The sequence below is a fragment of the Cucurbita pepo genome, chromosome LG04, assembly GCF_002806865.2.
Source record: "Cucurbita pepo subsp. pepo cultivar mu-cu-16 chromosome LG04, ASM280686v2, whole genome shotgun sequence".
Classification (NCBI taxonomy): Eukaryota; Viridiplantae; Streptophyta; class Magnoliopsida; order Cucurbitales; family Cucurbitaceae; genus Cucurbita; species Cucurbita pepo.
Window position 1 is genome coordinate 861,870 of NC_036641.1, and position 22,089 is coordinate 883,958.

The 22,089-nt window shown below is 35.0% G+C and overlaps 3 protein-coding genes across 14 annotated transcripts; 1 reads left to right on the forward strand and 2 right to left on the reverse strand.

Moving 5' to 3' along the window:
• Positions 1–1,716: 1,716 nt before the first annotated feature.
• Positions 1,717–5,991, reverse strand: LOC111793556. The gene is made up of 5 exons (XM_023675488.1): positions 5,748–5,991; positions 4,208–5,605; positions 3,989–4,121; positions 3,815–3,899; positions 1,717–2,171 (listed from the first exon to the last, which is right to left on the reverse strand). Exons 2-5 carry the CDS (start codon positions 5,479–5,481, stop codon positions 1,954–1,956), a joined length of 1,710 nt encoding a protein of 569 aa, XP_023531256.1. The 5' UTR covers positions 5,482–5,605; positions 5,748–5,991; the 3' UTR covers positions 1,717–1,953.
• Positions 5,992–13,081: 7,090 nt separating this feature from the next.
• On the reverse strand, positions 13,082–16,815 carry LOC111793641 (protein BASIC PENTACYSTEINE4-like). 11 transcript variants are annotated; one of them, XR_002814962.1, is made up of 6 exons: positions 16,676–16,815; positions 16,038–16,477; positions 15,806–15,911; positions 14,730–14,934; positions 13,385–14,620; positions 13,082–13,280 (listed from the first exon to the last, which is right to left on the reverse strand). XR_002814962.1 is itself a non-coding variant. In XM_023675617.1 (6 exons), exons 5-6 carry the CDS (start codon positions 14,796–14,798, stop codon positions 13,748–13,750), a joined length of 942 nt encoding a protein of 313 aa, XP_023531385.1. In that variant the 5' UTR covers positions 14,799–14,934; positions 15,806–15,911; positions 16,038–16,084; positions 16,408–16,477; positions 16,676–16,815; the 3' UTR covers positions 13,362–13,747. The 11 variants fall into 11 exon arrangements, 9 of the variants coding, with proteins under 9 accessions (XP_023531385.1, XP_023531380.1, XP_023531383.1 ...); XR_002814963.1 differs by having other exon boundaries at positions 13,082–13,300; XM_023675617.1 differs by lacking the exon at positions 13,082–13,280 and having other exon boundaries at positions 13,362–14,620; positions 16,038–16,084; positions 16,408–16,477.
• Positions 16,816–17,978: 1,163 nt separating this feature from the next.
• LOC111793137 (polyprenol reductase 2-like) lies at positions 17,979–21,443 on the forward strand. Of its 2 annotated transcripts, XM_023674879.1 has the most exons (7): positions 17,979–18,436; positions 19,311–19,660; positions 20,116–20,350; positions 20,741–20,839; positions 20,946–21,017; positions 21,152–21,192; positions 21,297–21,443. In XM_023674879.1, exons 1-7 carry the CDS (start codon positions 18,281–18,283, stop codon positions 21,331–21,333), a joined length of 990 nt encoding a protein of 329 aa, XP_023530647.1. In that variant the 5' UTR covers positions 17,979–18,280; the 3' UTR covers positions 21,334–21,443. The 2 variants fall into 2 exon arrangements, with proteins under 2 accessions (XP_023530647.1, XP_023530646.1); XM_023674878.1 differs by having other exon boundaries at positions 21,152–21,443.
• The last annotated feature ends 646 nt before the right edge of the window (positions 21,444–22,089 follow it).

The following is a 22,089-nucleotide window of genomic DNA, read 5'->3' on the forward strand; positions in this document are numbered from 1 at the left end:
TGGGGGTTAGCGTTCTCGTTGATACATCATCCGGTGACTGACATTGATACGATTTATAACGGCTTAAGCCCACCGTTAGTAGATGTCTGGTTTGTTATGTATCATCGTCAGCCTCACGATTTTAAAACTAACAAACTTAAAATTTATGATCGGTCTAAAAGATTTCTCCAACTCAATTTGTATACACCCTCGTAAGGATGCCAAAGCCATCGAATCCAAAATTTAAATCTTAATATGAATTCGGGACATAAGTTTGGTAAGTAACAAAGTCGATAAATAAATAAATAAATATATTCATTATAAATATTGGTCCATCAAATTTAGACATATATATAATGTTTTTGTTTTCATTTTTACCAAATATGCCCTCTCAAATAATAATAAAAGTCAACGACAACTTATAAAATGTTGTAATTCACCATAAATGGAAGATTTATCTATATATTACACAAACTTAGAAATTTTATAAATTTTCTTTCATTTTTATTTGTTTTTTTTTTATTGATAAAATTGTAATTTTTTTAAAAATAACTAAGGAATAATAAGTAAACGGTCGGTCCGGGTATTCAAAAACCGATATCCAAAAAATCCAATAAACTCAACCCGAACCATCATATGGGGTGGAAAATCCCAGTTCAAAAGTAGAGTGGGATTGGTTGATTATCTTCTTTAGTTTAAGTCGTTTTACAGTTGTACGCTGATAGGATTGGTTGGATGATTTGCCGTGCATTCTCCATTAGTAATTTCTGCTCCAATTCTTGTAAAAATAAATAGACAATTTCACGGGGATAGGGAATGAAAAAAGGGGCGGGGATGGGATGTGAAAAGTTTCCCTATATGCACTCGTGGACATCTCTATCTGTATGAACGACACATACCTTGGGGCCCCTGTACATTTCGTATTTTATTATCATATGTTATGATATGAATGTTAATGATGCTTGGACTTTCCATATATCACGTCGCATGTATTATGATATCATGTTCACACTACATTAATAAGTCATGTCTGTTAACCATAAGTGTACGTATGCATGTCTCATAGGAACGTTATGTCATGAAAGGAATGAAAATATGATTTGAAAATATGGGACCTCAAGCAATTTGTATGTCACGAGAGTTGGAATATTTCCCCATTATAATTAGTATGTATGCATACATCATAATATTTTACATGATTCTTTCCTTCTGTGGCGTATGACTGCCCGAGCATGCGTTAGCCTGTAGTCAGGCCCAGGAGGTACATAGACATGTTGAACACAACTCTATTGTGCGAAACACTCACATTCTTTAATAAGAATAATAAAAAAGAGATTACAATACACGAGGACAGACAATCTACACCAGGTTTATTCTTAAATTATGTAATTGTTTATTTCTAAAATAACTTGATATCTTTATTCTAATATCTAAATCTTTTTTTCTAAAATATCTAGATTTTTTTCTTAAAATGTTGGAGAGAACGGAATTATTGAGTATGACCTTATTGATTTAGTGATGATCTCTTAACAATATGAGCCCGCCTAGTAGGTCCATGTGTGCTTGCATGGGTCCTGTGTTTTAAGTACTGCACATTCAAACTTTCTCGAACTGGAAATTAGAGCCCAAGGAAAATTTTATGAAATAATAGGTCCAACCATGATTGCACTCCAGTAGTTGAACTACTTACCGAGACTCAAACACAAACTATATAGACATCGAATCAATTCAACCAAATTCACAATTGAACCAGTATCATATATAAATAAAGTAATTATCATCAAGTATTCTCCTTTTGATTGCCTAAACTCACTAAACAATTGAGAATAAAGCATAAAATGAAGAAAGGCTGTTGGGGTGGATATTTGACAAATGCAAAATAATAAGCTAGCTTAAATTAATGAATATATTTTCTATAAATGAAAAAGATGATCAAAGAGACGATGAAGATCAACCATTTTCCAAACAAAAAAATTATTGGTTGGACTCTGGTTTTGTGGTTCCATTGCCATTCTGCTGCACATGATGCTGTTGTTGTTGCTGCTGCTGCTGCTGCTGCTGCTGAAGCTGGAGTCCATGTTGATTCATTGAAGGTTGAGCCATTACCCTGTTTGAGGGATGAGATTGCGAGTTTATCTCAGTCGTAGCGAGCTTCAATCGCTGAACCTCCGCGGTTAATGCTTCGTTTAGAGCTGTCACATTTGATAAGAAATTAATTCCAGAAACTCAGCTCTAAACCATAATTTATATGCTTAACGGAGGAGTGACAGCATTGTTTCAAGGCTTTCCATGATTGTGAAACGTCTCACCGACGTTTTTATACCTTACGAAACAATTTTATTGATGAACAAAATGTACTAAGAAAGAGGTTAGTATTTAGTGTCACGGTCATGCTTGTCCAAGGCGTGTTGCACATGGCCGCATGTCCGTTGCATGCCAAAACCCTTATGTGTTATATCACTTTATTGCTTTCCTTTACTGCTAGAGCACGATTGTGACAGTTAGCAAGTTCGGAAACGTTTTTCAATTAGACAAAATGAAGGAAAATAGGCTTTGTTGTAATTATGGCATTGGTTTTGTTCTATTGGATTGTAGTTCTTGTTAAGTTACCGGGACTGCTAAGCAAAGTAGCACTGGTTGGGCAGAGATAAAAGTCGTGGGAGTAGCTTTCTTTGGGGTCCATCTTTGAGTATTGATTTTGCCTAAAGAGAGATTCCACAAAGAAAAACTTGCTCTTCTCTGACAGAGAAAGATTCCTTCTAAGGAATAAGAAATCATCCAGCGAAGCCCAACCATCTTTAGAACTCCGAGTGGATTTTATAAATTAATAGAAGAAAGTTCTGTTTCTGAAGAATAACCAAAGAAGGGTAAAGGTTTAAGGGATCACCAAGTTGGCAACGCCTCTGGTTCTTCCTAATATTCCGAATGAGAATAGTTTTAGGAAAGTCATATCAACCCCAAGAGTAGCAGACTACAATTTGAAAATTCAGGAGCTCTCTAATGGTTGCACGTTTTCTTCCCGCCCCTTTCGTGTTCGTCTACTTGGAAGGGACGGGTACCATAGCCAGATCTCTATTACGATGGAATCTACGGGAGTCACATCGAGTATCCTTTTCTACAATTGTAAGGAGGGAGCTCCAACTTGAAGATAAATGATAGAGATGCCCACAAAATTAGGGGGGAGGAAGTACTGAGAAGAAACTCTATCCCCTTCCTTGGCATTAAAAAGGTCGAGGGTAAATTGCTACGGGAGTTGTATCAACTTGCATGGAAAGTGTCGGAGCACGTGACTTCCCACTGGGAAAGAAAACGAAACATTTAAGGGTGTGGAAACCTCTCCCTAGCATACGGATTTTCAAACCATGAGGCTGACGGCGTTACATAACGGGTCAAAGCAGACAATATTTGCTAGCGGTGGGATTGGACTGTTACAAATGGTATCATACCCAGACACCGAACAGTATGCCAGCGAGGATGCTGGCCCCCAAGTGGATTGGATCGTGAGATCCCATATTGGTCGGAGAGGAAAATAAAACATTTCTTATAAGGGTGTGGAAACGGACCAAAACAGACAATATTTGTTAGTGGGCTCTACGATAGTGGGTAAAACAATGAGTAACATTTCCCGATTATTGGATAATTATAATGTTTGAAAACTGCAGCCATGCCAGCAAGACGGATGCATGGTTCAATAGTGAAAGTACAAGACTAAAAGAAGGGTTTCAGAGAACTAATTTAACAAATGCTAAATATATACAGAAAGCAATGAAGCAGAGATGTAAAACCTTTCAACTAGGCATGGAAGCAAAGAAATTAAGAGAAAAAGTGTCAATACCATCCCGTAGTTGTGCTTGCTGTTCCATGGCCTGGAGACGAAACTTCAACTCATTGTTCTGGTTTGTAAGTCCAACAGAGTCTCGCTGAATATAAAATAGTCACGGTAAAACCTCGAAACTTAGGCACAGGAAAATGGAAATAGAAAATAATTTTCATCACTCAAAACCTCTACCTGTAGAAGCGTGAGTTGAGCAGACAGCGTGGTAGCTTCTGTCTGAAGAGTCTGAACCTTGTGCTCCAACTCAGATATATACCGCATCTTTCGTTCTTTCGATCGAGCAGCAGATTGACGGTTCGCCAAGATCCTGAAGTAAATCAGTACCTCAAGATTAATAACTAATGGATTAAATTGTTTCAGTAAACTAGTTGATGACATAATTTATACATATACCTCTTTGCACGCTTGGGGTCAGCTAATGCAATCTCAGCAAGTTTGTCATTTGCCATAATCTTCTTCAGTTCAGCCCCACTGAACTCACCATTACCAAACTCCAAGCTGAATGGAGTTGAATTACCATCAGCTAGGTTGTTTGAAGAAAGTTGCCCTGGACGAACGCCAGGCGGTGTAGGAGGCATTTTGGGCGACTCGTCACTAAACTGCAACTTGTCCATAAAACTATCCATGGAGACACTCCGGTAATGTCGGGTAGTTGGAGCAATATCTACCCCTGCAGTCCGTTTGACCCCTTCCCTCTTCTCAGCAGAGGAATACAAGCCAGGCATTTGATTGTTATCCCCACTTTCATTTACACTACTTTCTGCTTCATTGTCACTGCTGTCACCCCCCGTCTTCGTTCCGCTACCTCTACTATCCAAATCCTCTCGATTCTCATGACCATTCTTGTCATTGGTCCCTGTGGAATTGAACAAATCAATATTATCCAAATTCATATAAGCAGAGAACAAATCATCCACAGTGTCCCCTTCGGACTTCCTTTCACCCATTCCTTCCAAATTGTTATCAGTGCTTTTCTCCAAACTAAGTTCTCTTTTAACAAACTGGCTCGCCGGCTTAAACACGCCGGCATTCTCTTTACTAGTTGTTGATCGCTCCAATCCGCCTGAGCCACTAAAAGGAAGAAGAGGAGATGACTGAATCATAGAAGAAAATCCAAATGGTATATCACTATTAGACCGCCTATGGGCCTTACGAGGGGGTAAAGCATCTCCCATCTTAGAAGAGTTGGCCCTCATATAAGGTGAGGGAGGCAACAAAGAATGTGAACTGGCATCCCTGTCCTCCATTGATGTGTCTGCAGAAACCTGATCTGAATTCGATGTAGATGGAGAATCACGAAACGGGGACGGGCTTAAAGGAGGCAAAGAATCGAGAGAGAAAAAAGCAGGCTGAGATAACGATCGGGAATGAGTAGGAACTGGATGATAACTTTGCTGGTTCATCGGACGCGACATCGGGATCTGAGAGTACGGTGAAATTGGAGGGATCTGCGATGAGTTGGGAGAAGGCGGTATCCCGATTCTTCTATTATTATCTCCAAGAAAATTCGACTTAAAATGCTGTGGACGGCCTTGTGAGCAGTTCATTTGAGAAATTTTAAGTTGATCCATAGAGAAATGATGATTTACAGTAGCAGAGGAAGATGTTCCAAACGAACATTGAAGATTTCGTGCGTTATCAGTATGAGCATCTGCAGTATCACTCATTTCGCCTAAAACACGAACGTAACTCCGAATGATAATGCTCGAGTAAGAAAAAACCTAAATCACCACTTCAAAAAACTACGCAAATTGAATTCCAATCATAAACACAAACAATCGCCCATTCAATCTGCAACACATTAAAACAAAGAAAATTTCACAAACTGAACCTAAACAATCACTGAAACAATTTAAACAGCTACAAAACGTTAAAAATTAAAGCAATGATTCTTCATTGACAATAATGGACATTTTGTGGCTGTAAGAAATACCTCCTAGCCAGTAGTAAGAAACTCAACCATGGCGTCTACGAAAGCCAGCCACGTTCAACCTAACAGCAAGGCTTCAGTTCTAATTCTCCACCATTTCTAGAAGAAGAAGCATTTCCGGTCAAAAACAGCGGCAGAGCTTTAAACTAATTCCCCGACGGGAATCCCAAGAACACGCCGGCGATTTCTCTCTCTAAAATTTTTCTATATTTTTCTCTAATGACGACGACCACTCCCCTGCTAAGCCGATTTTCATAACGCGGACGCGTGTATTTAATAAGAATCTGCCTTTCATCCAAATTTGCATTTCCCCTTCATTTCAATTTCATTCCGACCTCATTTGTCTTTCTTTTTTTCTCTCTCTCTCTTTTATTTATTTATTTATTTTTTTTTATTACATGTCCGATAAGGTAACTTGGAATTTACAATTTATTTTTTTCAAATAGTAAAAATAATGGTTTTTTTTTCTTTTCCACAGTGGAATTTCCATTTATAAGCATACAAAAATAAAAGAAATAACAAAACTGGAAAATTCATTATTTCGAAAAAGAATTAATTGATATTTGTTATTAAAAATATGGAAATTGTTTTAGTTTTTACTGAGGTAAATTATTTTTTACCCCTGGTAATTTAAATATTTGTAGTGTCTATGTTTTGTTAGGTTTTAGTTATACTTATCTTCTTATTTTAACAAATATATAATGTTCTAATTAATAAATAAATAAATATATATATATATATATATATATACACGCGCTTAATTCATTTAGGTATATATTATTGACTTAAGGAGGGTAGGTTCGAATCTTAAAATTCCAATTTAAGTTTAACCACTAAATTTAAATAAATTTCATAAACAACTCGAACCAACCCAATCTAAAAAATTTATGGTGGGTTCGGTCGCCCAATTGATGTGGGTTTAAAAAATATCTCAATCTTACTCGAGCCAACCTAACCCACAATTACTCTATTCAAAAGTCATTAATTTCAACAAAAATTTAACCCAATCTAAAAATTTTATAGTTGGGTTTGACTGTTCGATTGGAATCGGTTGTTTAAACCTAACCCGACTCAACTCAATCCACGTACACATCAATTTCAACTAAAAAAATCCAAACAAAAACCTAATAAAAGCTAAAACTTGCAATATTTGTCTCATAAATAAATTAACCTAACTTTGTCAACAAAGGGTAAATTAATTGTGCCTAATTGTGTTGGGAGGGTATAATAAGTCTTTTGCCATTTAAAATTTTAATTTTCTATAAGGGGAGGATTTATTTGTAATTTGAATTAATTATATTGTAAATATGGTAGCCATTTAACCAACATAATAAAAAAAAAATTGAAAAATTCTAATCTAAAAATTCCAAGTTTATACACTAACATCTCGGTTAAAAGTATAATTTTTTAGATTTTAATATATATCGACAAAACTTTCTAATATTTTTAATTTCATATATTAAGAATCAAAATATGTTTATTATCGAAATTTTTTAAACTTTATTTGATAATTATTTTTTATTTTAAAAATTAACTACGCCTTCAATATTTTATTATCTAATATTTTAGATATATTTACTTCTTTTTTAAAATTTGGTAAAGAGTTTAAATATTTACTTATGAAATAATAATAATTAAAAAAACAAAAATTAAACATTAAATTATTATTAAACGGAATATTAGTGTCTAAGTTAATATTTTCAAACAAAAATTATATTTAATTTTTTTAAAATAATTTATATCTTTTCATGTATGCTAAATTAATGAGACTCTATAGCCTTCTTCTTCAAGAATTAAACTAATAAATATATAATAAAATAAATTAATGTTAATGATTTTGAACATTAATTTTAATGTAAATGATCGTAAAAAAAAACTATATAATAAAATAAATGAATATATATATATATATATATATATATATATATATATATATGAATTAGTAGGGCAAAGGCATAGATTTATGAATCGTTAGTCGCTTACCATTAAAGTTAGCCCAAAAAATAATTCATATTATTTTATTAAATTTAATGGAAAAAAATTGCTTGCACGTTTGACAAAAAAAAAAAAATCTGAAATTTATTTACATATATTAAAAAATGAAATTATTATAAATAAATAAATAAGTAAATATTTAAAAGAGGATTCTGTTTTTGGTTTGTGGGCAATGGAAACGTAAAATTATTATTATTTTTTATTTTTTGTATTTTATTTAGAACACGTTTTACGAGGAGCCCTTTGACTTTTTTTTTAATTATTATTATTATTATTTTTTTATAATCCGTCCAAAATATATATATATATATATTTTTTAATACCACTTTATCATAATTTGTGATTGTGCAGCACTTGCCCTCGTTCTCGAGTGAGTCAAGCCAACTTGAATTCACGTCGACTACGATTGGACAACGTATGTTCAAACCTCCAACCCCGTTTTGACGTTAAAAAGCAGGGCAGAGAGATTTTCAAAAGCAATTTGAGAGTAACATTATATAACTATAAATAAAAAACAACCGAACCGCTTAAATAGCTTATAACTCTTTAGATAGGAAGAGTTGTCTCTTATTTCAATCTTCATCACTCCGAAACTCTCCATTTAATTTTACGAAAATCTGGGCAGGGATTCTTCACAAGGATTGTGTTGACATGATAAAATATTTAAGGTAGCAAAAACTTTATCGAGTTCGTTTATTTTATAATAGATACAAAAATTTCAATCTCGAATGACCTACCTTTTCCAACTAATGTTCGATCACGTTAAGTTATTAATAATACTAATAATAATAATACTAATAATAATAATAATACACGCTCTTTCGTCTTCTAATTATGAACTCTAAATAAATAATACAAAGAGATATAAGATATTGTCTAAGCATAATTTAGTTAATTAAGACATTATTCTTCGACTAAATCTCCTCGTGTTTTTTAATTAAAGTAATAATAATAATTGATTTTTTAATTAATTTTAAAATATCCATATATATATATATATATATATAAAAGAAAATCGAGATATGTGAACGCTAATTAAGAAGATATTTATTTTGTTTATGATATTAATATAAATGGGGGCATCCACCACCCAACATAAGCACGTAAATGAATTATATTTTTATTCATTAAATATCAAATATGATTAATTATACATTGTATTATATTATATTATATAGTTTTATTTCTTATTTTGTGTATTAATTAAGATAAGTGGGAACCAAATGTCGTGCCCAATTTACCTAACAAGGAGACCAACAGATTCAGCCAAACACGTTTGCCTGTCTTCTTTCCACATCCCTTCCTTTTCAATTTACCATTTTTTTTAGATTTAAATTCTTTTATAAATAATATAAAAATGGGATGATTTAGATTAAAATATTATTTTTGTTGTTTAATTACTTTCATTTTAAATAAATCTTAAAATTATTCTTATTTTAAATTTTTTTAATAATAATAATAATAATTTTTATGTGAAAAAAAAAATATATATATATTTTTTGTAATTATTATTATTATTTCGAGTTATTTAGGGTGGTAGTCCAAGTAACTCAAAATTGTTTCACAACCTAACCTAACCCAACTCTCTATTTTTCGATCGAATCAGGTCGGGTTGGGTTGGTGGATAATGCAACTGTGTCATTGTGAGGGCCTCTGAGACTACGAGAGCGAGCGTGGGCGTCTATGAGACGTCTGTTGGGTGCTTTGAGGGCGAGCTTCGAGCGAGTAGTCTTCCGCCTGTTGAGTGCTACAAGAACAAGCGACTATGACTAGTATCTGCATTTCTACGAGGGTTAAGAAATTTGTTGAGCGTGAGTGGGAGTGCAGAGTGCAAGGGCCGAGTAATACTAAGTGTTGTGATGAGAGGTGAAGGTGTGACCTGAATCGACTCAGGTCAAGAAAATTAACCTAACCTAACCCAACCCTCGTGATTTGAGTTCGGTTGGTCCAGTTTTCCAAGTTTTCAAAATTCAATGTAAACCCTAAGCCGTAAACTTTACCCATGCATGTATGACAAGTAATATGAATGATTATTGGTCAAAGGTTTAATTTTTGTCTTTGTTTTTGGTCGGATTACTAATATTTAAAAAATAAAATTTATTGTTTTTTTGTTATTTAATTTCAAAATCATTTCTCTCTCTCTCCTCAACCAAACTCCAAAGTCAAACGTTTTCTCTCTCTACCTAACTATTTTGTTATTTTATCAGTTTCTTTAATTTGTGTCAGAATTTTTGGATATTTTCTTCAATATATATTTTAATTCAATAAATTTCCCTCCTTAAATATAATAATATTAAATAAAATAAAACCGATAATATCCCAACTTTTGTATTTCGGGCCAAGATTTGAAATTCATATTTGATGATCTGATAGACGTTTGCTACATGACTATATTACCTATTTATCAGTTGTAAGAGTAAAGACTACTGTAACAGAACCAACCCGAGATCTTTTGCATGTTTTGTTGATGGGTATTCGTGGGTCAGGTTGAAATATTTTTAACTCAACTCAATTATTTGGGTCGTAAAATTTTTCAACCTAAACAATGCTCGATAAATAATGAACCCAATCCAACCTAACTCACCGTAATATTTTGGACGGAGTTGGTTCAGGTCATTTATTTAAATTTTTATTAGTTGGTAAAATATTTATTGTTTTATTTTAAATATTTAACCAATAATAACAGTTTAGAATGATAGGAATCAAATTTAAAGTTTAATTGAAATTTTGAATTGAAAAAGAAAAAAAATAAAAATAAAAAAGAAACTCCGAAGGGTACGCGATGCTCTCCACGTGGCAAGACTAGACCGTCGATTTCACTATCACGTGAGCCCGAACGGAATGGGGCAATAAGAGCACGTGATGAGAGATAGTAGGACACGTGGCAAGCTCCAAGCGGTTCGAGAGAGAAAAAAAAAAAAAAAAGCAAAAACTTTATCTTTTTGCTTTTTGCTTTTTTTAATTAAAAAAGAAAAAAACTTATCCAATCTCAATAAAGGGTAATGGGCCATACAATAATAATAAGGGAGGGCCCATTAATGTTTTGACAATAAATGTCCTTTTTTGTCATTTTCCTTATTATATATTATATAATTTAATTATTTTCTTTTTGTAATAAAAAAGAAATAATAGTACTTTAAATATGTACATCCAATTAATTTGAAACGTCTTCAAATCCCTAATGATTTGATAGTTCATCTATATTATAATTTTTTCGATTTTTTTAATATTTTTTATAAATATTATAATATCGAAAGTTCAGTGTTTATTTAAAATTATTATAACGGAAGTGATTAATTCTAAAAGTGGAAGACGAGATGATTTCGAAATTCATAATTTTCAAAAGGGAAGAAGAGAAATTTGACCTGGAAGAAACCATTTTCTCTCACAGCTCTTTTCGTGTACTATAAAGAAAAGGGCTAGAAGCTAGAGTCGGTCTTAATTGGAGTTTAGAAAAGGAACCGAGTTGTGGTGTGGAGACACAATGTTAGCGATTCCGACTCGAAAGAAAGTTAAGGCACGAAAAGGTAGAAATATGTTCGATGCAAAAGGGACCTCACACCGTGAAGTCGAGACACGAAGAGCTAAATCACACCGTGAAAACCAATAATAATAATAATATTTAATCCAGTGAGGAATTTAGGGGAATTCCGCAGTTTATGGCTTCCATTACCAAATTAATTCAATTCCTCTTCTCCACGCCTTTGACCATATTGTAATTTAAAAGAAAAGGGAGATTCTCGCTTACTTTGAGATGTCCACGAGGTAGAGAGAATTCTTTTCGAGTATGGATCGATCAAGAGTATTAGGGGTCTCATCCTCTGATCGTCTCTCACGATTCTACTGTGCTCGAACTAATGGAGGCGTTTTATACTAAGTCACAATCTAGCCAAATTGACGCTCTCACCGTAGTTTTAAAGTGTCTCGATTACTATTCTCTAAGGTCATGTACTAAGTTTGTGTAATAGGTTAACATTTTGGGCTTTGTCAATGGGCTTCTCTAGCTCAGCTCGTAGAGTGAAAAGCTCGGTCTCATATTTCATTTTTCTATTATAATATACTATTCGATACTTCAAAAATTCAATTTTGTCTCTTAGATTTGGAGTCGACATCAATTTGACATGAGAGATCCAAAGAAAAAAATGTATCAATTATCATACTTGCTTTTTCATATATATTTTCAGAGAAGTCGTACCTTTCGCTAACTAAATCCCGAGTTAACAATAAATTATATTTCACTAATCGTACTTAGGGATCAAAATTACGAGATTAGTTTTACGACGTAAATGGTAATATTCTCATGACAATATATTGTGATTTGGAAGGAAGTTTATGCACATTATTGATTAGGACATAAATATTTTGGGGCAATCTCCAAAAAGGCAAAATTTGGTGGAAAAGTCTATGAAAATTTAGTCATTTATGTTAATGACTCGAATCAAAATGTAAGTAGTGGCCAAGTTGTTTGGTCACTATAAAAGTTGTTTGATAACAACATTCCTATTTCCTATTTATACTTTTTTTTTTNTTTTTTTTTTTTTTTTTTTTTTTTTTTTTTTTTTTTTTTTTTTTTTTTTTTTTTGTTGAAATAGAAATTATTATATATAATATAATAAATATATATAACATGCATTGAAGTAAATATAAAAACATTATATTATTTAATACAATTTCAGAGCTAAAGCAAAATTTAAATACTAGTAATAATATATAGAATACATACATAAAATTGAGGGGAAAAAAAAAAGAAATAGAATTTTAAAAATATTATTTTTAATAATTTCTTAAATTTGGACTCTTTTAAAATGTTTGTGAAAATTTAAAAATAAGAAGAAATTTTTTTTATCAAACTTTTTAATTGCATTTTGGTTTTTGGTCTTTTAAATCAGACCAACTTAAAAAACCCAATCTCTAAAATAGCAATATAAATCTAACTTATTGTAAAACTAATCTACACTATCACTTTTGAGTGAGGCCAAATTTGAGCGAAGTTTGAGACGAGCGTGAGTGATCGAGACGAGCTTGAATTCTAATGTCCGAAGAAAATGGCAAAAATGATGCCGAGTTCTCATAAGTCAATACAGCCTAAAAACAATTAGGCAGTGACAACTTTAAAAGAGTGCTAACTCGAGCTCAACTCGGTTAATCTAAATCAGAGGTTTGAATTTTGATCTCTTGTTTAAATGGGAACTCGAAACCAGAAATTTCGAGTAGGTGCTACCTATCAAGGTCGACAAAGAACTCGAATTCATGTATCAGGAAAAGAAGAAAATGATGCAATTGTTTGGGAAAACTAACCACCTGAGACTACTAATGGGTTTCAGCTATTAAGGACGCATATGGAGCAAATGGGGCAATTGGTATAAAGATGGAGAAGGAAAACCGAGAAAGAATGATACTAACCAGGCAAAATGAAGCTTCTCACTCCATTTTGAGTGCAAAAAGAGCTGGAGGGGAGGATATTCTCTACCAGCTAGACCAAAGTTACCAATTAACGTAAGCACCCGACCCGATTCACCGACCGCACCGCCATTTCAGCATCTACTCATCAACCCCAAACCCTTATACTTGAAAGTCATTTTTTGAATGCATAGGTAATAACAGATTAGCAGGTATGAGAAATACAAATAATCAAATGAACTCACCTTCATTCTCATCATTCCAGATCCATTCTTGATTCTACATTCTCCAGTTCCACTTATCTTAAATTCTAATGGGGGAATTTGGCAATTGGAGAAAAGTGGAGGGCGGCAACCCACAACGAGCCTCCAAGGAATTTGCACAAAAAACTGCCGCATTCTTATGGCCATACTCTACAAACATCCCCAATCTACTCTGGTCCATACAGGTTCAGTCTAATCACAATGCCTATTGCCTATGCCAACACAAGGGAAGAGCGCTACCTCGTTGTAAACTCACTTCAGTCGAGTCATGTTACCGATTGAAATATTCGACAGACCCCGTGGACCTCTGCAAAATGTTCTACTCCTCTTGAAGTTACTTCCTAGCTACCTGATTGTTATGTAGCGATTCGTACCATGCCTCGCCCAGTGGTCCTTAAGATCCACTGGTACTGACAGATCATGTCCTGCTGCTGCTAGCCGACTAAGCAATTTTGTAAAAACGCTTCCACTCATTTTGCGCCCACCCATGCGGGCATGGCGTTTATTAGGCATATGTGGAAGTGGATACATGGACATATGGGTGGTGCAACACGATGATTGCCAACCCCCATTCCCCCATTTGTAGCACTGCCTTGCAAGTCCAGTGCAGGAGCAAATTGGTGCTGGCATAGAAGAGTCATCAAAACTAACAAGATTCAAACCCACATCCTGACCATCCCAGTCAGTTCTGTATTTTGTGCCATCGGTCGCCGCCTGTCTATTCAAATCTTCACCGACTTTTTTCCTGGGCAGCTTTGAAGCCTTTGATGAAACTGTCTTGTTGTCCTTTGTTTGCTTTCCCTGTTGAGACTTAACAGCTTCAGATGCTATAACTGTAATTGGAAAGGCATCAGTTATTTGCACATCTTTTGTACCATAGGGAGTTTCAGTCATGTTTGGCATATGATTAGATAAATAGTGTGATCGCTTTGCTTTCCGTTGGATCCCACTGCTGAGAGGAAAGTTAGAAGAATTATCACGAATTTGAAGGGCTGCAAGAGCATTGTCTCTTTCCATTAATGCAGTATCACGCTGCGCAAATGCCTCATCACGCTGCCGGAGAGCCTCATTGCGTGCAGCCAATGCATCATTCTTCTCGGATAGTGCTAAATTTCGCTCCCGAATAGCAGCATCTCTCTCAGCTATAATGGACATGATCTTCTTATTCATGACCAAGGCATTTGGTTCCTTTACATGATGCGGGGGCATCATATTCCACTGCATACATCATTTCCAAATCATTTAATTTAATTAAAGAGGGCATGCTTAATTGGATGCACTAAAAGTAAAAATTAAAAAAGACAAAACAAAAGAATAGGAAGCTTACAGGCGAGGGGCTCCCTCTGAAATAATCTAGCTTGTGCCTCCCATTTTCATGTTGCCGGCCATCATCCATACTCCAGGAAAATAACGAGCAAGGCAAATGGATTCAAAACACGGGTTGGGGTTCAGTTTGAAATGCTTCCACCATCAACTAGTGCAGATTTAGGCGACTCATAATCAACTAATCTTGCAGTTCATAATCAACTACTCTGTTGTAACATAAAATATAAGACATCAGCTAGATTTAGGTGATGGGATACATTAACAAGGCTTATCGGCAAAGATAGAAACTACGTGAAATAAAACCTCAGCAACTAAGAATGAGTAGTAATACAAAGCCACAAACATATTTAAAAGAAAAATTCAAACTATAAATTCAAACTAAAGGGAGATCATCTTTTGGTCAATATGAACATATATGATAGAACAACCGTAAAATCATAAAGAAGACTGGAATCACCCCAAATCAAAATGAATATGAAGCTACAACTACCAGATAATTCAAGATGATATTTTCTTTTAATTGACAAAGCTATGATCATAAGTTCCGGATAACAGCAAGAAAGTACAGCATGGCCATATCCAGCATTCTTATGGGCACCAAATTCTAACATAAATCATATAAGCACATTCATTCCAGTGCAATATTTTTTGAGCTACGCAACACAATGTACTTTCAAATACATAATTATTTATTATATTCTTTATTGGATTTTCATGAATTTCTAGGCCAGCTTATGCATACCTCAACTAATCTCATGAGACAACCCCCTACACTACTACATTTGGCTGTCTAAGAAACTTATGCATTCATTATAACTTGAACTCATTCCCTCCAAGTTATTTATTATTTATATTAGACCTTAAGGATCATCAAGACAACCCATGATGGTTATCAATTACATATATATTCAAAATCTAGGAGTCATATAAATGCATGGTTCTTGTTGCATTGCCCTTACAAAAATAAAATTAAGAACCCAAAAACCTAACCTGGAAATTTGATTCTTTTTACACTATCAAAAGAATTAACAAATTTCTCAATTAAATTATATAGAAGCTGATTAAATTGGTCGTTACCATCCGCAGAAGCAATTTTGAGGATCTATTCCAAAGCAGCATTTTACTTTTAACATCAAAAGATAACGACCATCGCTCATTCAAGTCTGTAGCAAGTTCTTCAGAGCTTTGAACAGGAGAAAAAAACAAGAAATGGTCAAACAAGAAACAGTGGTAACTATTATTTGCTCATCTTTACCTTAAAAATTAATATAAAACGAGCTCTTATAACATACAAAGTAACAAAACTCACAAATAAATGTCCAACACTATCAAGTCCATAACAATTTCATCAGAGCTCTGAACAAACGACAAAAAACACAAGCTCAGCTGATAACAGTGTCAGACATTATTCACTCAGCTTCATCTTAAAAATCCATAACAATCTTCTAGCATATAGAGCACTGGCATTAACACTTCTCACAGAAATGCACCTGCCACATCCAATTCTAATTCAAAGTAAAAACACACGCATCAGCATTTCCTTCGCATTAAACTCACAAAGGCAGTAAAATTTCCAACGAAAAATTCATAAAAATCGTAACGAGTAACGACAAGTCCTTAAACAACAGTACCAATGTTGAAAACGGCAGTTCGTTCAAAAGAAAATAGAGAAACCGTACCGCAATGAAACAGAAGATGAACCAGCTCAATCTCCTCCAAATTAACAGAACGAACAAAAGGACCTAACAGCTGGAAAAAAAAAAAAACAACAAGGAAGTAAACGCCTGAACCGACGAAGAACAAACACAGAATCCAGAAAATCGGATATGCATGCACTAGGAGTGACAGAAGGCTAGGGTTTTGGAGGATAACAATTTGAAACCGGAGAACCAAAAAATTGAGAATGAGAGGAAAGAGGAAGTGGAAATGGAAGAAACAAAAACTTACAGATGCAATGGCGAGTGGATATGGAAGGCGAATCTTGATCTGACTGCGATGGCAGAAGAAGAAAAGAAGAAAAGAAGAAAAGAAAAAACTTTGTTTGTCGTGATTGATTAAACACAGTCGGAGAAGAGAGAACAGAAGACGGAAGTGGCGCACAAATGCTGGTAGCTTCATTTGATTCAGCTTCGTCAATGGGCCTAAAGCCCAAATCCGTAAGCCCAACGCTAGATCCAGCTTCGTCAATGGGCCTAAAGCCCAAAACCGGAAGCCCAACACTGTATCCAAATTCGGCAGTTCCGTCTGTTAATTCATGGAATATCGTATTCGAACAAACAATGAAACCACAAACAAGAGCCAAAAATCAAAATGAAGAAGAACGAAAGAGCCAAAGTGAGTAGCGAAGAATTGAGCTTCTTCATGCCATTCTCGGTGAGGTGAGCAATAAAGCGTAGGGTGAATAACCGTTGAATAACGAAGAGAAGCAATTGGACGAAGAAAGAACTTAGAATTGTTAGACGAACACGACTCTCCAAAATGGTATGATATTGTCCACTTTGAGCATAAGCTCTCGCGTGGCTTTGGTTTGGGCTTCCCCAAAAGACCTCATATCAATGGAGTTAGTATTCCTCACTTATAAACCGAAATTTTTGACTGCGGACTTCCCCAAAAGACCTCATATCAATGGAGTTAGTATTCCTCACTTATAAACCGAAATTTTTGACTGCCTTCAAGGAGGGGCTTGGCTCCTTTTCTTTAGGAGTTCTTTGTTCCATATTTGAGGATGTGAGGGCATGGCTCTGATACCATGTTAGACGAACACGACTCTCCACAATGGTATGATATTGTCCATTTTGAGCATAAGCTCTCATGGCTTTGCTTTTGACTTTCTCATACCAATGAGTTAGTATTCCTCACTTATAAACCCATGATCATTCCCTAAATTAGCCGATGTGGGACTTTTATCATCCAACAAGAATGAGTTGGATGACCAAAAGACGAAGAAGGATGAACGATGAAGAGGAACAAAGAAGTAAATGAAGAACGATGATTCTTTTATGATCAAATTGGGTCGGGTTGACCCGATCCTTTACCCACTGAACCAGTACCTAACTCGAATTGGATCGGGTTCTAAAAAAACCGAGCCCAATCCTAAAAATTTGGGTTAGGTTGGGTCGGTTCCGGTATTCAATGTATCCCCTATGGAGTATTTTTGTTTAAGGTTTTGGATAGCGTCATACAAAACTCACCATGCAACCACAAAATTCTCACATCCGTCAAGGACAAAATATATATATATATATAAAGGTGTATTCGGAGCTTCCCTACAGAATTCCCCACCATGACCGACAAAACTCACCGAACCGTCAATGAACAGACGGCGTTCTTAGCATCTACATTTGCATTTCCCGAAGAAATCCTCTCGATCACGTCGCGAATCATTCAAATTGACGACTCAATCTCTTTTCTTCTGTTTAACTTTCCCTAATTCGTCTCTCCGCAGCGTCAATCTACTTCTGTTCGACGTTGGTTTCATTTCAGACATCATTCCTCGATAATTCTGCGAAAATCAAGCATATTTGTTCTGATTCCGTCTGGATTTTCAGCGAAATGGAGATCGGAATTGTTTGGCTTCTCAGAGCTGCCTGGATTGCAGGAATATTGCCTATACTTCTAGCTCTCTTACCTTTCTCCAGACTGAGTTGGTATCGTCGAACTATATTGGAGTTTGCGAAGAGAGGGAAGATCTTGCAATCTTCTTCTAAGGTAAGTGGTCGAATTGTCAATTGTCAATGTACTCGATTGTTTATGTTCCCCCAGCCTCTCTGGTTAGAATGTATGTGTTTGGGCCTCAGCTAAATTTTACCTGGACAGTTAATACTTAATCGGGCTCCACAAAGTTTTATTTGTCATTAACGTTGGATTTTGATTCTAACAAGTTTGCTGTTAGCCATCATTGCCCTAACAGTTATAAGGATCATGAGAATCATAAAAGCTTGTAGGGAATTGATTTAATCGACTTGTTTCTTAGTAACCGAATGTAGAGGGGTCAGATACTTGTATCATGAACTTGGTCAAAATGTGCACGAACTGTCTGAACACTCACAATTAAAAAAATGGGTCTGTTGTTAATACTGCTATTTGAATATAGAATTTACATACTGACTAGATTAATGAGATTCGAGCGTGTTAGTGAGTGGTACAAGGTAATTGGTCAATTAGATAAGATTAGGGAGGGTATACCAAAAATTTGATCAATTAGATAAGATTAGGGAGGGTATACCAAAAATTTGAAGAACTATTATTTTGCCACCGACATGAGCATAACTCAACTAGTTAAAGGTATATATCATTGATTAAGACTTCAAAGGCTCTTAACTTCACTCCCACATGTCGTTGAACTACTATTAATTTGCTTTAAGCGACTTCCTTTATGCCATCCATCGTTATATCATGTTAGATCATTGTTTAGATCATTATTTGTGAGTATTTGACATTAATATTTTAGAACCAAAATTGAAAATTCAAGACCTAAGTACATAGATATTATTAACACAACCGTTTAAGCTGTGGAATTAAACCTATATTTTAATAGTTCTGAAATTCTACGCTCTTATTCACCCATATTCTTCAAATTCAGAAATTCACCGTACCTCAGAAATTCTTCTGCCACTTCTATGTGTGGGCTGTTATCTGGACAGCATTATTGCTAGGAACAACTTGGATGTATGCATATGTATCTACCCCGTTAATCTCAGAGCCATTTAACTTTCCTGCCATTACCAGCCAGTTGACTGGAGGTTCAAGTCTATTTTCATGGCAAAAATCTCATTCATCTCGGAGGGAGCACAGATTCCTGGTCTGGAAAGCTGTTTTTCTGCTTTTATTAATGGAAGTCCAAGTTTTGAGACGTCTTTATGAAACGATATACACTTTCAACTATAGTCCCTCCGCTCGGATGCATTTCTTTGGATATTTAACTGGCTTCTTGTAAGTAGCTCTCTTTAATAGGTTTTGTTGCAATACATATCCGCTGATTCTACTATGGCTAGTTTTGGTACTTTGGGCCCTGTTTTAATATGCCGTGGAATGACCGAATACTAGAAGTAAGATAGAAAATCTAGGCGTTTCATCATGAAAGCCATGTGTATTACACTTGTCCTAAAAAGGTTGCATTCTACATCCAAAATAGCCGGATATGAATTTGTTTTCTGTTTGCATCTTAGGATGTGAAATAGGCTTTGGATCAATTTGAATTTTCCTTAATTTTTACTTATTTGGCTTTTTATATCAATCATATGTAAGAATGTGGTAGGCTGCATTCTTTTGATGGGCTCTAAAAACTTTTCATACATAAATTGCTAGATTTTCGTTGTTATTCCTTATGTTTTAATCCTTACATCTAGAGGTTTGGTATGTTGATTTCTAATATTTTCTATGGTTAGTTTCTACACAGCAGCTCCTCTATCACTTTGTAGCAATTGTATTCCGGAAGTGTATCATTTTGCTGCAAATGGGATAGCTCAGTTCATTGTTGAAGGCAAAGGGCAAATGCTAGTTGTTGAAGTTAGTCTGTTGGATGCTGTGATTCCTCTAGCAAATTTAGGGTGGCGTCAGTGGATTGGCGCAGCTTTATTCTTTTGGGGTTGGATTCATCAGTTTCGTTGTCATCAGATTCTGGTACAGTACACCTCTTCAATACAAAATTGTTTATTCACATATCAGATTTATGATCTTGATGATGGAGTTCAAATCTGCCTTCATTTCACGATGCTCTCCTTCATCATTAGCAGAATCTTCAACAATGAAAAATGTTTGGTAGTGAAATAGAACAGAGCTTTCAGATCTTGAAGTCGACAAAAAAATTTCTCATCAGACAAAGATTGAAAATGAAACGATTGAACAACTGATTTGAGTTGAAGGTTTTAGTAACGGAACCATTTTTTCGTCGGAATCAAAAGATTTTCTTGATTGGGTATTATGTGTGAACTTTCTTTATGAATGCCACCATACATTTAAACACACATCCTAGATTCATTTGATTGATACATATCAAGTTAATTTGTTTAGGCCTCGCTGCGGGTACCTGGAGAACAAGGTGCAGAATATAAAATTCCTCATGGCGATTGGTTCGAAATTGTATCTTCTCCACACTATCTTGCTGAGATCGTAAGTTTCTCCCTCATGAACTTAAGTACAAGAACTGTGGGTTTTCTTGTCACTAAATCTTAGCTATTACTGATCGGTTTTGTCTCTCGTCCTTCCCCTTTTAAAGGTTATATATGGTGGACTTGTGGTTGCTAGTGGGGGAGAAGACTTAACAATCTGGCTAATTTTTGGATTTGTGGTGAGATTTTTATTTTTTCTGAGAATTAAAATGCAGTTTGATCTGTTCTTCTGTTTGTTCATATTTACCAACCATAGTTCTATACTTGGAACTGAAGATGGAGAAGGTAATAATCTTCTGTTGGGTGTTTGCAGGTGGTAAATCTGGCCTTAGCAGCAGCAGAAACTCATCGATGGTATGTTCGTAAATTTGATAATTATCCGAGAAACCGGTTTGCTATTATACCATATATACACTAAGCTATTGTGATGTTTTCAATTCTCTGTCATAATGAGTTAGGTTGGTCGTAAATTTCTGCACTGCACTGGAGTTGTAGTCCATATATTTGGTGGCCTGAATGCTCGTTCAATGATTAATTAGGCTGATTATGGAAACAGAAAAAATGAATAAAATTGCGACCAGTTTGAAGTATAGTTCTCTAATCAATTTGGGGTTCATAGTATAGAATTGAAAATAGTTGATTGGTTTGATTCTGATGGATTCGAGTTGGATAGCTGATTTGTTTCGATTCTCCCGTGTCAACTTGAGCGGCTGAGCATAGTTCTATTGGTTATAAATTTTCGATGAAGAGGTTAGAAGTTCGAATATTTTCATATGTACGGTAATAGTTCTATTGAGTAGATCCATGTCCTCTTTTGCAAGCTGAAAATAAAAACACTTTGAAATTCTCTTCCGATCTCTCGGGTGTTTTTTGATGTCTTCGGTATGATAACAGTGTTCCTATGAACGCCCCACACTCTTCCTATGTTTCTTAGTGAGTCCCTATCGAACAAGAAAGAGGCTAGATAGGAATTGCATACGAAATAGCGATTTAAGTTGTTTTTGAAAGACGAAATAATACTCAAAATGTTCTAAATGTGTTGAAAAGAAAGATGAGCAATATTATTAGCTCGATCAGGCGTGCTTTTACATGAAGTGTTTTCTTCCAAACGTCTTATGTTATTAGGATTTCAATAAAAGGGCACTAAATACATCCAACTATTATAGTTGATGCTTCTTTAAGCCATCCTTGCAAGCATCAAGAACAGGCCCATGGTCTGAATTCTGCCTTTAGCGACATCATTCATATTAG